At 28.0% G+C, this 19,990-nt stretch overlaps 1 protein-coding gene across 1 annotated transcript in view; it reads right to left on the bottom strand.

Moving 5' to 3' along the window:
• Positions 1–1,068: 1,068 nt before the first annotated feature.
• Positions 1,069–19,990, bottom strand: part of LOC122503887 (E3 ubiquitin-protein ligase arkadia-like) — a 40,898-nt gene continuing 21,976 nt past the window's right edge. The window contains exons 3-5 of the mRNA XM_043614645.1: positions 14,259–14,704; positions 11,252–11,608; positions 1,069–2,690 (exon numbers count right to left, since the gene is read on the bottom strand). Of these exons, the coding sequence (XP_043470580.1) occupies positions 2,616–2,690; positions 11,252–11,608; positions 14,259–14,704 (878 nt within the window). The 3' untranslated portion in view covers positions 1,069–2,615. The remainder of the gene's footprint in view (positions 2,691–11,251; positions 11,609–14,258; positions 14,705–19,990) is intronic.

Raw genomic sequence — 19,990 nt, 5'->3', positions numbered from 1 at the left:
TAATTGAATTTCAGCGAAGAATTTTATTACTTTTGAAAATAATTGAATATTTCTTTTAACAGAATTGTTAGTTAAAACTATGAAAAATTCAGGTTTTCAAATATTTTAATTTGAAACATTTTCAAAATTCAATTATTTCCATAAATTATTTCTATTTCACGCTATGATGCTTTTAATATTTAATTATAATAAAAAATTTTAACTGAAATTCGGTTTTAAATCAATTTTTATTAGAAAATTCTACGAGAATTCAATTATTTAAATATAAAAATAAATAATTTATTGAATAATTGAATGTTTCTTAAAATTGAACTCTCATAAAGAATTTTATAAAAAAAATTTTAAATAGTTAAAATTGTTTTGACGAATTTTAATAAAATTTTTAAGAATAATATTAATTTTCATGAAATTAGAAAAAAATTGTATTAAAAATAATTGAATCTCTGTAAAAAATTTTATTGAATTGTGAAAAGTAATAATTTTTTGAAAATAATTGAAATTTTGACAAGAATTTGTTTAAACTTTTGACCATAATTGAATTTTTGGGAAGAATTTTATTATTTTTGAAAGTAATTGAATTCTTCAGACGAATTTTTATAATATATTTCTAATTGAATTCTTTAGTGAAATTTTATTGAAATAGTAGATGTTAAAAATAAATGAATTTTGATAAATTATTGAAATTAATTAAATTTCTACTCGAAGAATTTTATTACAATTATTTTGAAAAAAATTGAATTGTTAAATAGAATTTTATTAAAATTTTTGAAAATAATTTAATTTTTTTAAGAGATTTATGTAAAAATGTATTGACAACAATACTTAAATTCTAATAAATCAATTATAGGAAGACTTTTTAAAATAATTTAATTTCTTTGGTGAATTTTAATTACAAATTTTCAAAATAATTACATTTTTCGAGAAATTTCATTAAAATTGTATTAAAAATAATTGAAATTCTGCGATGAGTTTTTTATTTATGAAAATAATTGAAAACCTATATATAGTAGAATTTTATTACTTATGAAAATAATTGAATTCCTGGTAAAAAATGTTATTCTTCATGAAAATAAGTGAATTATTGCGAAGAAATTTATAAAAAATTTGTAAATAATAGAATTCCTGGGAAATTTTTATTATTTAATTCATTCATTCAAATTCCTGCAAATTCTGTAAAATTTTCTAATTGGCCATCTCCCTCGGACTTACCCTAAATAAATAGCTGACTTTTGTCTTTTGCATTATAATATACTACTATTTTTAAAAAATTATTACACACATTTTTTTGTCAGATGCAATACAATGATTATTAAAATAATAAAACTAAAAATATTGTTTTGATAATATAAAATAAAATATTTTAAACTTTTTCGTAAAGCTTAACATAAGTATTTTTTTTTACAATTTTGGTTTGACAATTTTTTTCATTGTAGTCTTCATTGGCTTTACAATTACTTGTATCTGAATAAATGGAAAAATAAAATTATTTACAATTTTTAAAATAAGTCATTTGTATAAATTTCGCGTCCTGTTTAAAAAATGCGATACAATTTAAAAAGAATGCACATTTTTTCTGCTTGGTTTTTACAATTCTATTACATTCAGTAAGCCTTTAGAAAAAATAATGTCTTTAATAAATTTATAATTTTGTTTTGCACATTAAATGACATTTATGTATAATTTCCTTAAAGAACATGTATATCTATATACAATATTTTTTAGTGCAAAATTTAAAACCAAATACAATTGAAACATTTACATTTTTTACATGTGCTTTGTTATCCAAGATTCAAATAAATATTTACAAGAGTAATTATGAATTTTTTTTGTAAAATTAGAATATATATTATTGATGCGATAGTAATAATAAAAAAACGATAAAATGTTCTAATTTTACAAAATATATTCGGAAACTTTTTCGATGCAGCTTTAATAAGAGAAAACTCATTTTGTCGACAATTCGTTGATAATATCTGACAAGTAAACAGTTAACTCTTTCCACCACAAAATTATTCACAAAATTGTTCGATGAACGCATGTACAGAATACGTCCACCAAATTCTTGAAATGCATGACGCATACATGTACAATAATTATAGCAATATGAAGAAATACTATGTTTCCTCTGCAATTATTGTTCCGATTCACCTTTGTTCATATATTCCCATATATAGAGATCTACTTGAATAAACTGTTTTAAATAACTTTCAAACAAACTTACATTTGACGTATACTATACATGCATTTTATTTATTAGAGACACGTCCCACTCGCATTAATCGAACGCTTCATTTTTTATGGACCTTATTATTGAGTACAAAATTACAAATAGAGGAAAGGGAATAAGGATTGTCCTTTGACTGGGTAAGCCTTGTTCAACATACAAGTTGCGCGAAAAATCACAATTTTTCAAGTCTTAAATTGTCCTTGTTTGTACCATTTGGATTATTCGATAAGCATAGTAATACTTCTTCATAATATTACTCATTTCTTTTTTACATTATGCCCAATTAACATTTGTTAATTTCCAATGGTGCAAGAACATTAGCAGGTAAGGTCCGATAGCCGATCACTGTAGATCCGAAGGAAGATCTGCAGTTCTCGGTTCACCATTCTCACCAACAAAACACAGACAACTCCTTTCCATGCTCACTACTATGCCTCCAAGTCGTGACAGCTTGGGCCTTCATCTGAAAATCAAATGAATTAAAATTTTATTAAGAATAACATAATAAATTTTAAATGAAAATTATTTTGTGCTCATCATGGCTCGAAGCAGTGAAAGTATTTAAAAATACGGATTTTACGGACCAATTACTGACAAAAATATAACAAGTTACAGTCAAATAAGAGAACATTAAATTAAAACTATAAATTAAATTTTTCATAACTATAAAACATGAAGATATCGATAACTCCGAGTCTTCGACTCGGAGTAATCGATTTCTTCATGTTTCATAATAATTAAATATGGCCGAGTGATAAAATCATTATCAATTCAATTATTATTTTCAACAATTTTTAACTAAAATTCTTCTTTAAATCGATTATGTTTAATAATTTTCGAAAAAGTTATTTATTTATTTTCGAGTTATTTGACAAGTGTCATCCAAATCATAAGACTATTTGTCTTCTTCGGTCCAATGACACCGAATTTATAATTATTTTAAAGACCGATAGTCGCAGTAGCTATTAGGCTAACACCTAGCACGATAAATTATGAATTGGGGAAACAATTACACTGAAAAAAGGGAGTTAAATGTTAACTTCCCAGGAGATTCTATAAAAGTCGCACCCATTTGGGAATTAAAGCGAAGGGAGTTAAAATTCAAACAGTAAAAATAAGAATTAACTCTAAAAAGGAGTTAATTTAATAATGAACTCCCTTTTGGAGTTGATTTTTAACTCGAAAAATTCCTCTCCCAACTCCAGTGACCGTCAACTCCCTAAATTTTTTACAGTGCAGAAAATGGCAAATTTAAAGAAAAGTAAGAAAATGATACGGATCGTTACAGATTTTCGCCTTTCTTTTTTCATATAGTAAAAATAACAGATGAAAATTGTTATTTTTATGACTTTTGTAGTTAAAATTACTGTTTCTTACCACCAGAGAAATAAATTATCGAAAATTAGTAACAAATTGTTCTTTGAACTGCATAAATATTAAAAATATAATATTAAAATAAAATATGAAAATATAATATTAAAAACAATTTAAAACAATTGATTTTACAATATGAAAACAGTAAATATATTTATTCCTCTGCAACTATTTGTAAATGGTTCTTTTGACTACATATAAATCGTAAAATAATTTCCACCAGTTGTTTTTACTATGAAGGAGTTTACACCGTAAGCCTTAAATATAAGCCTCCGCGAGCATAAACGGATATGCCTCCATGAGGATATACTTGCGTCTGCGCAAAGTGTTTGCCTGCAGCTGTGTTGTGAAAGAGTTTGCCTTGACCACGTGTTCGCGCAGGCGCAAATATATGCTCCTGGAGATGTTTAGTCCAATACTCCAGTTTTCTCAGTGTATAGTGGGTACCCGTGTACCCCGGGTGCACAGTGGGCCAGGATCGTCGAATTTTGGCCAAAAATACAATTTTTCAACTTTCAAATATGCACAAAAGAATTTATCCACAGTATTTAATAGTAAATAAGGAATCTATTCCAAAAAGGATTTGTTAAATAATAAAAAATTGTGTCTTCTAGAACTATTTAAAGTTTAACATTTAAGATAAAATAATAAAATGTTTTTGATTGAAATACTTAATATATTTAGAAATAAATTAATTATTTTTGTATAAGTACTTATTTTTTCTCATCAACAGATATATTAAAGTAAAAAAACCAATAGTTACTTTAAAAAAATAAAATTTATTAAAATGTAGCTCCATTGAAGTTAACAAATAGTGGATTTTTCAATAGAGTGTCGACTTTCAGTTAGTCGAGCTCCTCTGAGCCGCATAATATTTGGAAAAACAAGTTATAGAACGATTGCTTAGCATGTCTACTTTAACGCCAATATGTGCCATTTTGCGCCTTTTCATATTTTTTCAACATAACAAGAATATTGCAATAAACATATAAAAATATATATGCAATAAATATATAAAGACAATTTTCAAAATTAATCAATTATGATGAACAGTGGTATTTAACGGTTTTTTGTGTCGCTGATTACGAATCTGATGTCAGATTTCAAAAATTCAAAATGGCGGACATAAAAATTTTAAAATCAATAAATTTGAATTAAACATAGGTATCCATTGGTTTTTTGCATAGAGTTATTAGAATAGAGTGCGCGAGTTATACCTTTTACCGTGAGAGTCATTCTTAGGCGATGAGTATAAATTGAAAGCAGGTAAACTTAACATAAAATACCATTTTTCCTGCTAAAAATGTTTTTAAATTTTTTATTCTTTTGTCACGTAAATAAAAGAAAAATATAATTGCCAGCAAGCAAGCAACAGTTGTTTCGATGCATCAGCTGTTTTACTATCGCGCATGCGTTATTAGAGAAAGAAAAAAAGGGGTCTACTTTTCGTATGGCTGTCTCCGTCAATGCGCCTAAGAAACATTTTGGTCGCTTGCGCACTCTATTCTAATAACTCTATGGTTTTTTGGATCGCTGATTACGAATCTGAAAATCTGAAATCTGTCAGATTTCAAAAAATCAAAATGGCGGTCATAAAATTTTTTTTAATTAATCAATTTTAATGAAACATAGGTATGTAGAGGTTTTTCGGGTTGCTGATTACGAATCTGTTGTCAGATTTTAAAAATGTAAAAATGAGCACTGTGTTTCTGAAATCAGATTTAGATATGAAATGGAGTGTTTACCTGATCCATGGAAATAAAAGCAGATTCTCCAATAGGACTACATGCGCACCTGATATACCCACGCGATAAAATATATACCTATAAGTAAACATCAGGTGTAAAAAAAATCAAAAAAACTAAAAAAATTTTTAAAATCTAAAAAAAATACAAAACGGGATCATTACCTATAACCTCCTCGTGGTAGATCCTGGAAACTACAGTACGTTTTATTTTTGTAGGCTAATAACAGAAATTTTTTTTTTATTTTCTGAATTGTATAGACACTAGTTTTGTAATCACCAAACTTAAAAACTCCCAAGCCAAAAATTGTAGGCGAATATCACCCAATCTAAAAACCACTTGAATTCTTACATCAGATTCGTAATCAGCGACCTAAAAACCCCCTAGATACAAAGTTTCATAAAAATCGATTAATTTTAAAAATTGTATGTCTGCCATATTGGATCCGCCATTTTGAATTTTTGAAATCTGACTTCAGATTCGTAATCAGCGACCCAAAAAACTGTAGGTAGCATACTTGTTATTCGTAAATATCTAGTTTTTTTTAAATAATGATTTTTGGCCAAAAATCGACAATCCTGGCCCACTGTGGGGTGTGAGAGCTTGGAAATAATTTAGATAATACAAATTTCTTGATTGATATTTGTTAAAAATGAGCTAATTGTATAAATAGATTATTATGTAAACATACTCAATATAATATAAATGAGTATTCCTAATAAGTCATTCTCGGAATAGAATAATTATACAGATATTAAAATTATTTTTCCCAAAAAAATAAAAAAATGTTTTTTTCATTTTAAAAGTTAAAGCGTCAACACAAAAGAAAAATATAAAATATTATATTATTTTTATTATCAAAATACGATATCAAGAAAAAAATGCACAATAGTCTAGATTAATAAAAATTTGTTTGAATTAATTAAAAAATAAAAATAATATAAAATATTTTAAGTTAGACGAATATCTGTGTGAATTTAAGATCACTTGAACGAAAAATTTGCAAAAATGAATTAACATAATCTTTGATAAACTATCAAGTAAAGTAAACTCTTGAATTATTTTATTTAGTTAATTTTAACACAACCTATTTTTTTAAATTTATAGGAAAGGAATTTATCATTCGGTATTAATTTATATTAAAGGATAGATTGTTAACTTCTTCCTTTAATATATTTTTTGAAAGTAGGTGTTAAAGAAGAGAAGCATAATAAAGCATGACTTGGTATAGTTTATAATGAAAGATGGCTGCTGGTAGTGGCTGGCAGACTGCAATTTCTAGGATGTGGTCTCTTTACGGCGAGTTCGGTAAAGAGGGTACTGGCGGGAAGTGTTCAGCCATTCAGAGTCAATGCTGTGGGGGTGCGGAGAATCTGGTGTAGAATTGTGACGGCGCGCGTACGAGCTTGGAGGGGAATACTACAGATACTGCGCTAGCGTACTATGAGTTGTACTCCAACACAAGTGCACATGCAGGCGACGCGACATAACAGCGACTAGTTGTATTTTCAGCTGATTGCAAGTATGTGAAGTATGCAATCACTTACACGCATCATACTTCTTGTTCTTTAAGTGCTCTGACCTTTAGTGCCTTTAGTAAATTGTAACATCACATACAAATGGATGTTTAAGTTCTTTCATAATAATCAATCTAACGTTTTTTCTCGAACATACTAATTTTCGTTTTTACATTGTCAAATTCTTGCAATCTTAAAAAACCTGAAGTTTATTTCTGATATTTTTCCCGCTTAGTATACCATCAAATTAATAAGATTCTTAATGTTTAGAAATGAGTGCAGTTTAGGCCTATAGTGTAACGCCCTGTAACGATTACATTATAAGTAAAATTTCTATATTTTGCATAGAAATATTTTCAACAAAATATCTAACTTAAACAAGATAATTGTAAGTCCAAAAATCAATCAAAATTCTAATTTTGAATCTTAATCTTAGAATATACTATCTTTGTCTCCACACACAAATAAAGATTTCTTGAAACTTTGTTATTTTAGTCTATAACGCCAAAATGAAAATAAAAACCCATTAAGCTGTTTAATTATTTTTTTAATTTAATTATTTTTTTTGTTAATAATTGCAATTGTTAAATTAATTACTATAAACAATCGTATTATGTAAAAATTTAAGAATTTTGTCATTTCTGTAGAATTGGAGTTGGAAGGGGAGAAGAAGTTAAGGAAGGAAAAGTCTGAACCCCCTTTTTTAAGTTCATTTAAGTTTTAAAAGAATATCTTTTCAAGTTTTCAATTTTCTAAATTTAAATTTTAAAGTCAAAACAACAAATTCAAACTTCAACTTCGTTCCAACTTCAACATTGACTTCAACTGTGAATCATCTTCGATAAACAAATATTATAAAAAGTCAGTAAAATTTAAATTGTTGTCTTTTTCTTTTAAACTATTCTGTCTACAATCTTATCAAAATTTCCCAATTCCGGAAAAATTGTACTCTTTTAATATTTGTACAAATTTGTTCCAAACTTCTTATTTTGATTCCTAAATTATTTAACCTATGAATCCGAGATTAAGTATTGAAACATTTATTTGTTTAAAAAAGATCTCATTCCTTTAAACTCAATATTCCTTATTTAAATTGAACCAAAGAAATAAGAAAATAATAGAATGTGTTCCTAAGCTATTGGATGTGCAAATTCAGACTTAAAAATAATTTGTTAGGGTCAAACCATTTTATTTCGCCTAATGTATTTTTGATCTTTATAAAAAATTTCAATATTTCGGGAAAATATTCTTATATGTTTTGGGATTACGAAATGCACAATGATTTGTAAAAAATAATTTCATTTCATATAAAAAAAGATATTATAAATTGAGAGTACATGAAAAAAGGTTACATTGACAGGCATTACAAAATATTTAAAAAAGGTGTAATCTCTTTAAGAAATATAAAAAAAGCGATTGATATTTATTTTTAAAGACTTAATTTGTGATTTGAACTTGATAAAAGTATCAAATAATTTATAATAAACTGTAAAATATGTTATTTAAGTTTCTGTATGAAATGTCAAAAATCGATCATATTTAATAATTTTTTTTGACAAAGTAATTTAATTTTCGTAAATCAGAATTATTTAAATAATAAGTATTTTAAATACACTTTATTATTATTTAAATACTTTTTTGATTATCAACTGAGAAATATAAAAAAATTTACCTTAAAAATAAACCATTCTTCATTTTATCGGGATTTTGAATGTTTGTAACTTCGTTGGAGAAAACCCGATTTATGCCAAATTTTTGGAGCACGTAGATTGAAGCAATATTTTCCTGCTACTAAAATTTCGCGATGGGTTTTGCACTAGTTTTCAAAAGAAATTGATTTAAAAAAATTGTTTATTTTGAAGGTTACAGACAAGTATTATAACTAACTTGAAGTTGGTTTGCTACTTGCAATAAAAGTCAAATTCAAAATAAAACGATTTTTTTAAAGTCAGTTTAAAACAAACCAACTTCAAGTCAGCTATAATACTTGTCATTAACCTTCAAAATAAACAATTTTTTTAAATCAATTTCTTTTGAAACTAGTGCAAAACCCATCGCGAAATTTTAGTAGCAGGAAAATATTGCTTCAATCTACGTGCTCCAAAAATTTGGCATAAATCGGGTTGAACGATTTTTTTCCAACGAAGTTACAAACATTCAAAATCCCGATAAAATGAAGAATGGTTTATTTTTAAGGTAAATTTTTTTATATTTCTCAGTTGATAATCAAAAAAGTATTTAAATAATAATAAAGTGTATTTAAAATACTTATTATTTAAATAATTCTGATTTACGAAAATTAAATTACTTTGTCAAAAAAAATTATTAAATATGATCGATTTTTGACATTTCATACAGAAACTTAAATAACATATTTTACAGTTTATTATAAATTATTTGATACTTTTATCAAGTTCAAATCACAAATTAAGTCTTTAAAAATAAATATCAATCGCTTTTTTTATATTTCTTAAAGAGATTACTCCTTTTTTAAATATTTTGTAATGCCTGTCAATGTAACCTTTTTTCATGTACTCTCAATTTATAATATCTTTTTTTATATGAAATGACATTATTTTTTACAAATCATTGTGCATTTCGTAATCCCAAAACATATAAGAATATTTTCCCAAAATATTGAAATTTTTTATAAAGATCAAAAATACATTAGGCGAAATAAAATGGTTTGACCCGTTAACTAATTTTTAATATTTAATTAAATTAAAGACAAGTATTGTTATTTACCATATTTTTGGGACGTAACAATAATAGGTTTTTTGCAAGTTAAAATCTTAGACTTTCTGAAGTAATAAAAATTTAAAGATGGTCATAACCCCTACAGCACCGAAAATTTATTAAATATTTACTTGGAATGTTTGGAATATGTAAATGCAAAGTTTAGTGTAAATTGTGTAAAGATTTAAATGTCCCAATTAAATAATAAATGTTTAGTTCTTTGCTATAATACAGTCAAACTTATTTAAGTTTAATTAAAACATATTTTTTGGTTCATTTAATGAAGTAATACTCGATAATAGGTTTAATTCAAACATAAGTTATGGTTGATTTTAAATTATTTATAATCAAGTTTTAAATTTGAATCAAAAAGAAAAATTTTAAACATATTGTTTGTTAAAACTAAAACAGAATATATATTTGAATTAAATATAATTATTCAAACAAATAATACTTTTAAATCGAAGTAGATTAAGTTTACAAATTAGTTTTAATTAAACAAAATCATCCAAAATTATTTTTGTATTTTCCTATATTACATTGAGAAACAGACCAAGTTTTAGGGTCCCTCTCAGTCGTACAAATCTTGGCAGTAATTCTCCTCTGACACGAATTTGTCGTGAGGCTAACAATGCGAGTGACTTAGATTTTTTTGACAATTTGTATATCACGATTCAAGCGAAGCCTCTTTATTTATGTTCAAGACGTCGATTGAATTTGTATAATTGAATTTGTAATATTGTAAGTAGTGACACGAATTGATGTTTCTTTTTTTTATTCTGCCATATTTTATATTCTTTTTTTTCTCTTAATAAAGGGTAAATTTTGTAACCCCGTTTATATGAAATAAATAAATAAATAAATTTCATTTTAGTATACTGTTTTCTCATTGTTGTATGAACATTTATTTAATCGAGACATTTAAATCTTTACACAATTTTTACTAAACTTTGTATTTAAATACTCCAAACATTGCAAGTAAATATTTAAGGAGATTCTCTCGCAAATAGAAATAACAGACAGTTTTTTATAAAACTTGGTATACTGCTAGATATTGACTTACAAAAGATGTAGTTAAATTTTTAGAGACTTCGGGTACTTATGACAAATGTTATGGATGATTTTATTTTTTTACATTTTACATGCTGTCTTATGGGAAATTGTACTTTTATGATATTCAATCTCATATTGTGAGAAAATTAGCATTTAGTTATTTACACTGTCCCGCTTCGTATGCATGAAAAATAGCAAATTTCATGCCTGCGAGGTGAAAAATAATTTCATGTGATTAAAAAATAATTCATTTTCACTACCAGTTGCTCAATCTACTATTTTTTACTTGCCCGTAAATAGAATATACGAAATAATACTACATAATATAATGTACATTTAAAACTAATAAATGTGACGCGCTCCCAAAAAAGAACCTAAGAAGCAAGATTTTTTAACTTAGATTTATAATTTTTGGAGTAAAAATGCAGAAAGAGAAGCAATTACAATTACAAATTAATGATGTTGAAGTTTTCATTACATAAAAAATATTCAATAAAAACTGATTTAAAATTTAAATAATTAAAAAGGTACCAATATAATTCGTTTGCTTCTTAGATACCTTTGATGGGAACTCGAGACAAATAAGTATTTATTTTTACCTGCTGCATTTTTTCAAAGTCGAGGCAAGGTCTCGGTAATCTATGAGGAGGCCGATGACGTTTTCTTGGACTACATGTACCTGTGACATCGACATCATTGTCTGTGTAATGATGATGATAATGATGGTGTAAATGATGATGATGCTCTAAATGTGAATGAAAATGAGAATGTGGTCTTGGTCGTGACCTTGGTCGAGGCGGAGGTTTGGATTCAGTTGATGATGCATGAAAAAGTTTTGGCGGAGGCGACAGCGACCGTCCTGGCTTGTGCGCATCCACAGGTGGTGAAGTACGAAACTGTACCGGTTGCGATATCATGTTTCCACTTCCGCTTCTACTACCAAGAAGTCCTTGAACCTATTGAAAGTTTAACATGGTTAATTTGTTGTTCCAAGTAGCATATATACGTTATTTACAGACTCTAAAGTGTACATAAAAATATGAGAATGGGACAAAGGCTAAAAGTTTACATTCATCAATTTATATTTTTGAAAGTAAATAATCAATTTGTGCAGTTACTATTTATAATAATTTTAAAAAAATCGTAAACAAATTTTAATGGTTGCTATTTAATATATGTTATTCATATTTCGAGTCTTGTTTGAAAGATCATTTCATTGCGCAACTTTTTCCCAGAGACACCTATACTTTATCTTTTATTGTTTAGTTGCTGTGTTAACTTTAAAAAATTTTGCAAACGGTCCGGTTTGCCCCACTCCCTGGGGTAAACCGGACCGTTTGGTTTTTTATTTATAATATTGCATTTACATAATCTACAATAATAAAAAACATAAAGAATCATGTAAACAATGGTTGTAGTAATGAAAATAATAATACGGGATTGAATTTTAATTAAATAAATATTTTTTTTAATAAAAAAATAAAAATGTTTGTCATTATCAAAGAAACAATATTAAAGGGTCCAATTCTCATTGGAAGACAGTTATTTTTCATTGTAAGTAAATATTTTAATGAAAGAAACATTTTATTTAAAAATAATTTTTATGAAACTTTAATTCAATGGAAATACCCTATGGCCGGTTTCCCCCACCGAAAACGGTCTGGTTTGCCCCACAGGCCCATTTTGAGAATAAATGTTTGTCAAAAAGAAACGCTTTGCAAATTCATCAAAGTTTTTGGTGGTAAATATTCCTGAGGTGTGTACCTTCAAAACCTAAGACCTAATATTTGGAAACATTACACGATTTTCTCAGAATTTCCTTAAAAAAAAATTCGTAAAAGTGTAGAAAAAAACTAAAAAAAAACTTTTGCTTCCTTCGTCGCACAAACGCAAGCTAAAACTGTCAGATTGAAAAAATAAGGTATACTAAACATGGTTGTTTTAAATTTGTAAACAACACTTTTTCCAATTTCGCCATTCCGGAAATATTGAGAGGAGTCCGGTTTGCCCCACTCTCCCTATGTATTTTTTAATCGACATATTTTGAAAGAAAACCAAAGTTTTATTTATTGGACTAAAATTAACTTTTATAAAAAATTAAAATTCGTAAACGTGATATTTAAAGATAAAAATTTGTTCTATTTAGTTAATATGGTATACCTTAAAAGAGAAGCTTTTTGCAATTATAATATAATGCGAGTTTTAATAACCATAGACAGAAAATGCAGTTTATTAAATGGCTGACTAGTGTAGTCTGCCTCTACTACTTGAGGAAGTCGAGTCGATCAGGGGGAGAAGGGTACTGTGAAAACATGTTTTAGAAATGTCGTTTATCAGAAAAGTGAGTTTCAGGATTAATTCAGGAGATTTAAATGGTCTCAAAGTTTTAGATTTTAAAAAATATCTAAAACTGCTACTTTTCATATTCAATTTTTCAATTTATATTTTTTAAAAATATATGGTTATTCTATTAAAACTACTTTATTTTATACTCAAGAGTAAGAATTTAAGTTGCGCCAAATTAATTGTTGAAAATATTAAAGTCTTTCTTCTTTGAATTTTACTCGGGACAATATTTAAAAGTTGAATATTTATAAATACAATAATATTCCTCCTTTTTATAAATAATATATGGGAAAATTAAACATCAGACCCTTAACTTTATTTTAATGTGCATAAAAAATTTTTTAGAACATTTTTAATGTATAAAAACATAATTAATCGTCGTGAAGTAATTTTAACTTAAAACTAAAGACATTGTACTTTCTGGTGCTATTTTTAAACAATTTCTAAGAGTTTGAAATAAACCATAAAAATTTAGTTCTCTTATGGAAGTCCTATTGGAGACATGTTAAAAGGACTTCGAAGATGAAATTATTTTAGCTATTGCATAAAGTCAGTTGAATAAAGTTGTTTAATTTCTTTTTTTTAATGATAAGTAAGTGCTAAATGTTTACTATGAAAATGGTTAATAATCATTGGAGAGTAGATTTTATAAAATTTATCGAGACATCAAAAATTTCATTTTCAGAAGAATCAGCCATAATTAGAACATTCAAGTCATGTCTAAATTAAAAAATTTTAATCTTTAAACTTTGTTCAAAATCATGAACAAAAAGCAACTATAGTAACAAAAGACTTTGACAATCGTAATACTAATAAAGATATAACATCCTTTTTTTAGAACAAAGAGAAGATAACATATGGAAAAGGAAAATTACATGTTAACATTTTTAAAGAACAACGAATCAAACTTACATGTAGTCTATTTAGATTATTCTATTTAGATTATTATTTATATTATTATTATTATTTTACACTTCTTGGCGCCTCTTTCGAGAAATTAAACGAATTTTCCCGAAAGAAGTCAAAGCTATTTTCAACTATCGCTTTCCTACTTAAGGTAAGTTTTATATGAAAATCTCAATCCTTTCAAGGTTAATTTAAAGTAAAGGGTAAATTTAAAGGGAACCCAGGTATAAGTTGGGTCTTTTATTCGATGGTTATCTGAGCAAAATATCAACATTTTTAAAGTAAATTTGTACTAAATTAAAAAAATGTTAATGTTTTAAAGAGATAGAAATAGAAAAACAGATTATAAATTACCTCTTCATCACTGGAACCAGAGGCAGCATCTTTCCCGGTTCTACTAACAGGTGCTGAGCAAGAAGCGACTATTGCCTCGCAATGTTGATGTTGTGATTGGCACTGAGTTTGACTAGTATTACAGTTAACTTCAGACCACTTCCGCTTTTCGCGGGCAGTTGCCGTCCGATAACGCTGTGGATTAACAACTTTCGGACCATTTATTACTTCAAGCTCCTCCTCCGAACTATGTTGATCATTACAATTTAGGTACAGAAGAAGATCCTTTTGAGATTCTTGTGTCTTGGGGGTTTGTATGATATTCTTCTGATTCGATTTCTTCTCACTCTCCAATTCTTCATCATCATACTTTTGCCTGTCCTTAAGTATCGGCGTTGGAGCTGCGAAATCGGTATCCGAAAAGACAAGATTCTCCATGAGTCTTGGACTTTCCAGACTCTCCATCGCTGCAACAATTCAAATAAAAGAAACGTTAAAAATAAGTCGTTGCTATTCCATAGTTTCATTAAAATACTTGCGGTGCTGAGAATTGAAGATAAATATAGTAAAATTTGATAGTATTCGATAATACTTTTATAATATTTTCAATGCTAGATATGACAGGGTATAAATAATAAGAGAAAATCGTAGAGGTACATTTGCATTTTTTGTGTAAGTATTAAAACCAAATTAAAGGGAGCACGTCGAAAGGTTGTATAATCGAGTTACGTGCTCGAATGTGAATATCACTTGAACGTGTTAGTTTGACTCATAAATTAAATTTCCACATCCGAAAATATTAAGAATCTAGATCAATGCCAGATCTAACTATATCGGATATTCTTGTGTAGAAAACTCTTATGGCGCTGGCCTGATTCGGACCAGACCGTTTACTTTTCGGTCCATAATGGCTGACCGAAAGTGTAACGCTACGCGGAAAAGAAGTGCATGGAATTTTCATTGATTCAGTGCTTGACTTTAAATAGAACTTAAAGTTCTATAAGAATTCTAAAATTTTAAATATTATTTAACCCTCCTGAGCATGAGTTTCTACCAGAACAGTGGTTACCAAATGCATATTTTTTTCAAAACAATAAATTTTCCTGCAAATTGGTATCTGGAGGTTTTCATGGACGCTGATTACGAATTTGAAGTCCGTTTTCAAAAATTCAAAATAGCGGATCTAATATGGAGGACGAAATTTGAAAAAATTACACTGTCACAAAAAAAAATTGATGATCTAAGCTTTAGGCCAGACCATGACTATTTTATGGATATGGGTCTTGTAGTGCACATTACAAGCTTTAAATTAAGACATTGTGGGAGTCTCTAACACGTCAGGTTAAATAGAAAAAAATGTTCAAAACCCTCAAAAACACGTTTTCAGGGTCTTTACCCCCACTTGTCTCAAAATCCTGACGTGATAAGCAATTTTGAAAGTCGGAATCGTGTTCAGCGTCCAAAAATATATCGAAAACCATTCGGATATCTCATAAAAAAAGTAAGTCTTTTTTTGTTGACCTATGATAATCAGCGACCCCGTAAGCTTCCAGATACCAAATTGGAGGAAAATTTTGAATTTTTGAAAACGGACTTAAGATTCTTAATCAGCGACCTCGAAAACCCCAAGATACCAAATTGCAGTAAAATTTAATAATTTCTTTAAAATTCGTCCGCCATATTGGATCTGCCATTTTAAATTTTGCAATTCAAAATCCATATAAGTATTCAGTAATCCAAAAAACCCTTACATACTTTTTATATAAAAATCCAAAAGTTTTTTTAAATTCGTCCGCTTTTGAAATTAATAATTTAAGCTTATTTTTCTAATTTTTACACTAATTTTATTTATTAATTTTTGATTTTTTAAATTTTGAGAAAAAAGTTATAACTTTTGTTCTTCTTAATATTTTTCAATCGGATATGACTAAGATTTTAAGTTAGTCTAATAGTTAAGAAACTGACAAGTTTCGTTTTAATCGGTCAAGCCGCTTTTGTGTTATTCCCGGACAAAATATTGCGGACAGACAAAAATAATTTTTTTATTTGCATTTTTGGAATTCTTACTACTCGAAAAGAAAAACTAAACATGAATTTACAAATTCTAAGCAATGTACAGACAAAAGTCTGATTTTATTCATATAGATTTTGGATAACTTCAAAAGGGTTACGGACACTCATGGCGCTCACAAGTAACACTACCCAAGTGTGAAACTGGGATCGACTTTTACTTGAGACCATTTTTTAGAGAATCGAAATATATTTCATACGTATTTTTCTATTTTGTCAGTCATGCTATTTTAGGAGTTGAAAAAGGGGGTTAAAAATAAAAAAAATCCTATTTTACTGTAAAACAGTTTTTTTCCATTCAGAGGATTCGGTTGAAATTCGATACTCGAGGGTTTTCGGGGTCGCTGATTACGAATATGAAGTCCGATTTACAAACTTCAAAATTTGGAAACGATTCATTAAGTTTTTCAAGAGTTATCGTGTGAACAACATTTCCGTCTACAGACGGGCAGACGACAGTCAGACAGACGCACTCGCAGGATCATGTTTTTCAGTAGGTTCACAAAACGTAAAGATTTCATAAAATTAGCAAAGTCAAAATTCGACCAAAACTAATACTTGCTTCTCATGTGATGAGAATGTAAAAATGTTACACTTTGAATAACTACAAAGCTTCCTATCCATGAGGAAGCAAAAACGTTGCAACTTACAATAAGACTTCCTTCTTCTCTTAAAATTTGATTTCCTTTTTACAGTGCAATTATAATTTACTCTTCAAATATTCTGATCTGCAAGTTTTCAATAAAGTGGCTAAAATATTACTATAGTATAAAAATATTCAAACCTTTAAATTAAGAAAGTATAATTCTACAAGACATTGTGAACAATGTCTTGTATTGAGATTCAGTTCGCAGCTTCTCTGCTTCTGGGATTTGATTTGTCTCTTCCTTGTTCTTGAAAGAGCATTGTATGTTTTCTTATTTTCATTCATTTTTTCAACTCATATTTTAAATTACTCATTAAAAGTAAATTCAAAACAAGTCTCTAGCGTATATACTTTCAAGCTGACTCTGCCTCGTGACCCAGCCATCAGCTGATCGATACACGTCAACCTACGGAATGTACTATCTTTCTTCAAAACATTCTACCAAAATTTTTAATTTTACATGTCTTAAGCTTATTGTGTCTGATTTGAAAGCTGACTTTGTTGTGTTTTAGATACTTCAGTTGCATTATATCTAAATAAATTCTTATTGAAATTATTTATATTTTGTATTATCAGATATCACAGAACGTTTACTTTTGAAATAGGGTAAGTCCAGGGAAGATGACCAATTTATATATTTTTATAGAATTTGTAAAAAAATATTACTTATTATGGGTTATTCTTTATCCTTTTAAGACTAAAAATTAATGTAAACAATAAATTGTTTAAAAATAATGAAAAAGTAAGTGTAATCGTTAAAAAATTTTGAGAAACTCAGGTTTCATATTGTTATCGAAAAAATTAGTCGCTGGAATTTTCCTCGACTTTATAGAAGATTCTCGGGTTCAGTGGAAAGTGTTTAAGAAAATCATATTAACAGTTTTTGAAGAAATAGATAACAGTTGAAGAAAATTTTGAAAAAGTGTTCTAAACTCTCCGCGACAGTCGAGGAAAATTGCAAACCTGAATTTACTCTACAGTGATCTAATGTTTCATCGACAGTCGCAGAAAATGAGAAAACCCGACAGACCAATAAAAAATATAAAAAATCTCAATTCTACCTTATTTCTACATGTACACACAATCACAACATTGAATATACTGCCAGAGACTTGACTTATGTTGTCAAGTAAAACTCGCTATCAACTCGAAAGAAAGTACTGTATCAATAACGAATAAAATAGGTGAAAATTGCGAAAAATTGAAACTTTGGTAACGTGTCAGTGAAACGATCATAACTTTTAAATAAAAAATACAAAAACTTTTATATTAATTAGTAGAGAATCATATTTTGAAATGTATGTATAAAAATGCATGTTATTTAAGATCTTTTACATAGACCCGGCAAATGTCCTAGTTTCAAGTGGAGTAACTAAAAATTACCATTAGTAAGAACAAGACGGACATATTTCTGTCCTTCCGTTACAAATGGAATTCTTTAGTTACTCCAATTGAAACCAGGACCCTTGCCGGATCTAGGTAAATTATCTTAGATTTTTTATTTAAAAATTATGAATGTTTTAAAAAGACTGTTACTTCAGACTTTTCTGTTTGTGACCGTATGGAACATAGAAATTTTTTTAAATATCTGACTATAAGTGATTGACGAAAAATGTATTTTCATAACACATGCATGGAAAACGTATAGTTTTCTATTGGTGAAAACTGTTTAGAAAGTGTCACATTTCCGAAGACTGAAAGAAACTTCCACTGTTCAACCAATAAGAATTTAAAGTTACATTGTCGTACTGTTGTCCACCAATGGGAATTCGTATTTACATTGTCGCACTACTTTCTTTCACAGTTTTTACGAACACACACGAATGTTAATACGAATTCGAAACATACCGAATGAATGACACGATACGGTGACGCCATTTTTTGTTTTTATATAATTGTTCTGTTGTCAAAGTCTTTCTTACCTAAATAAAATGAACAACAATAAATGTTACAAGATACATTAGACGTTTCTATGCATTTGCTATGAAATAGTACATTACAATACAAGTTTGGAATATTTGGAATAGAATTTGACAAGTTTTTCTGATCAGTGGTGGGACAGTTTTTCTAGGTGGAATCTTAAATAATTCTTCAAATCAGTGACTGGCCATGTCTGGAAAGAAATTCTTATCACGATTATGTTCAGATGATAATTCTGTTATGTAACTATTAAGCTTATTGACGATTCGTTAGAATATCGTTAGAATATAGAAGTTTTTGTTTAATTTATTACTAATCACTAAGTTATTATTAGGTATTATTTATTTTATTCGTATATACATCTGTCTTAAGCCAACAATCTTGGCTATACAAGTGTTTTACACAGTAGAATTTCTTTACAATTCTTATGCGTCCCACAGAGGTCACCCATCCAAGTACTAACCGCACTCAAACGATGCTTAACCTCTGTGATCGCAAGCCACGGAATTCCGCCAACCGAGAAATACCATCGGTTTTATGCGTTTCTATATATATTTATTACAATCAAAAAATTATTATTGTAATGCATTTTTGTAAGAGTTATGGAGGGGGAAAGGAAAATCAAAAATTTGTTTTTTCTCGAAAACCACTGGATAGATTTTAATGAAATTTATACGTGTTTTATAAATTAATAAGAGGAATTTAAAAAAAAATTTATTTGCCCACAAAAAACATTCCGGCTGAAGCACAATGTATCCAGTAACTGTTTATTTTTAAATTTGCTTGAAATTTAGTAAGTATGTGTTTTTGGGGTCACTCATTACGAATGTAATGTTAGATTTTCAAAATTCAAAATGTCGAATCCAATATGAAGGACGACTTTTTGAAAAATTTATCGTCACAGGTGTCTAGAAGGAAAAAAAAGTTTGCCTACGATGCCAAAACAATTCATTGTTACCCACTGGTTCCTTAGCACCCTCTGAAAAGAGAAAACTTAACCCGAAAATCGTAGCTGTTCATTTATGGAAAAAACACCCCTTTATAGGGGTGATTTGGAATTTTTTTCAGAAAAAATTGTTTTTAAGGAGCAAAAATTATTTTTAAATTATTTTGATAA

This window comes from Leptopilina heterotoma, unplaced genomic scaffold (assembly GCF_015476425.1).
Source record: "Leptopilina heterotoma isolate Lh14 unplaced genomic scaffold, ASM1547642v1 Lhet_272, whole genome shotgun sequence".
NCBI classification, from domain to species: domain Eukaryota; kingdom Metazoa; phylum Arthropoda; class Insecta; order Hymenoptera; family Figitidae; genus Leptopilina; species Leptopilina heterotoma.
Note: the sequence above shows the minus strand (reverse complement) of the source record. Positions and strands in the feature narration are given on the sequence as shown.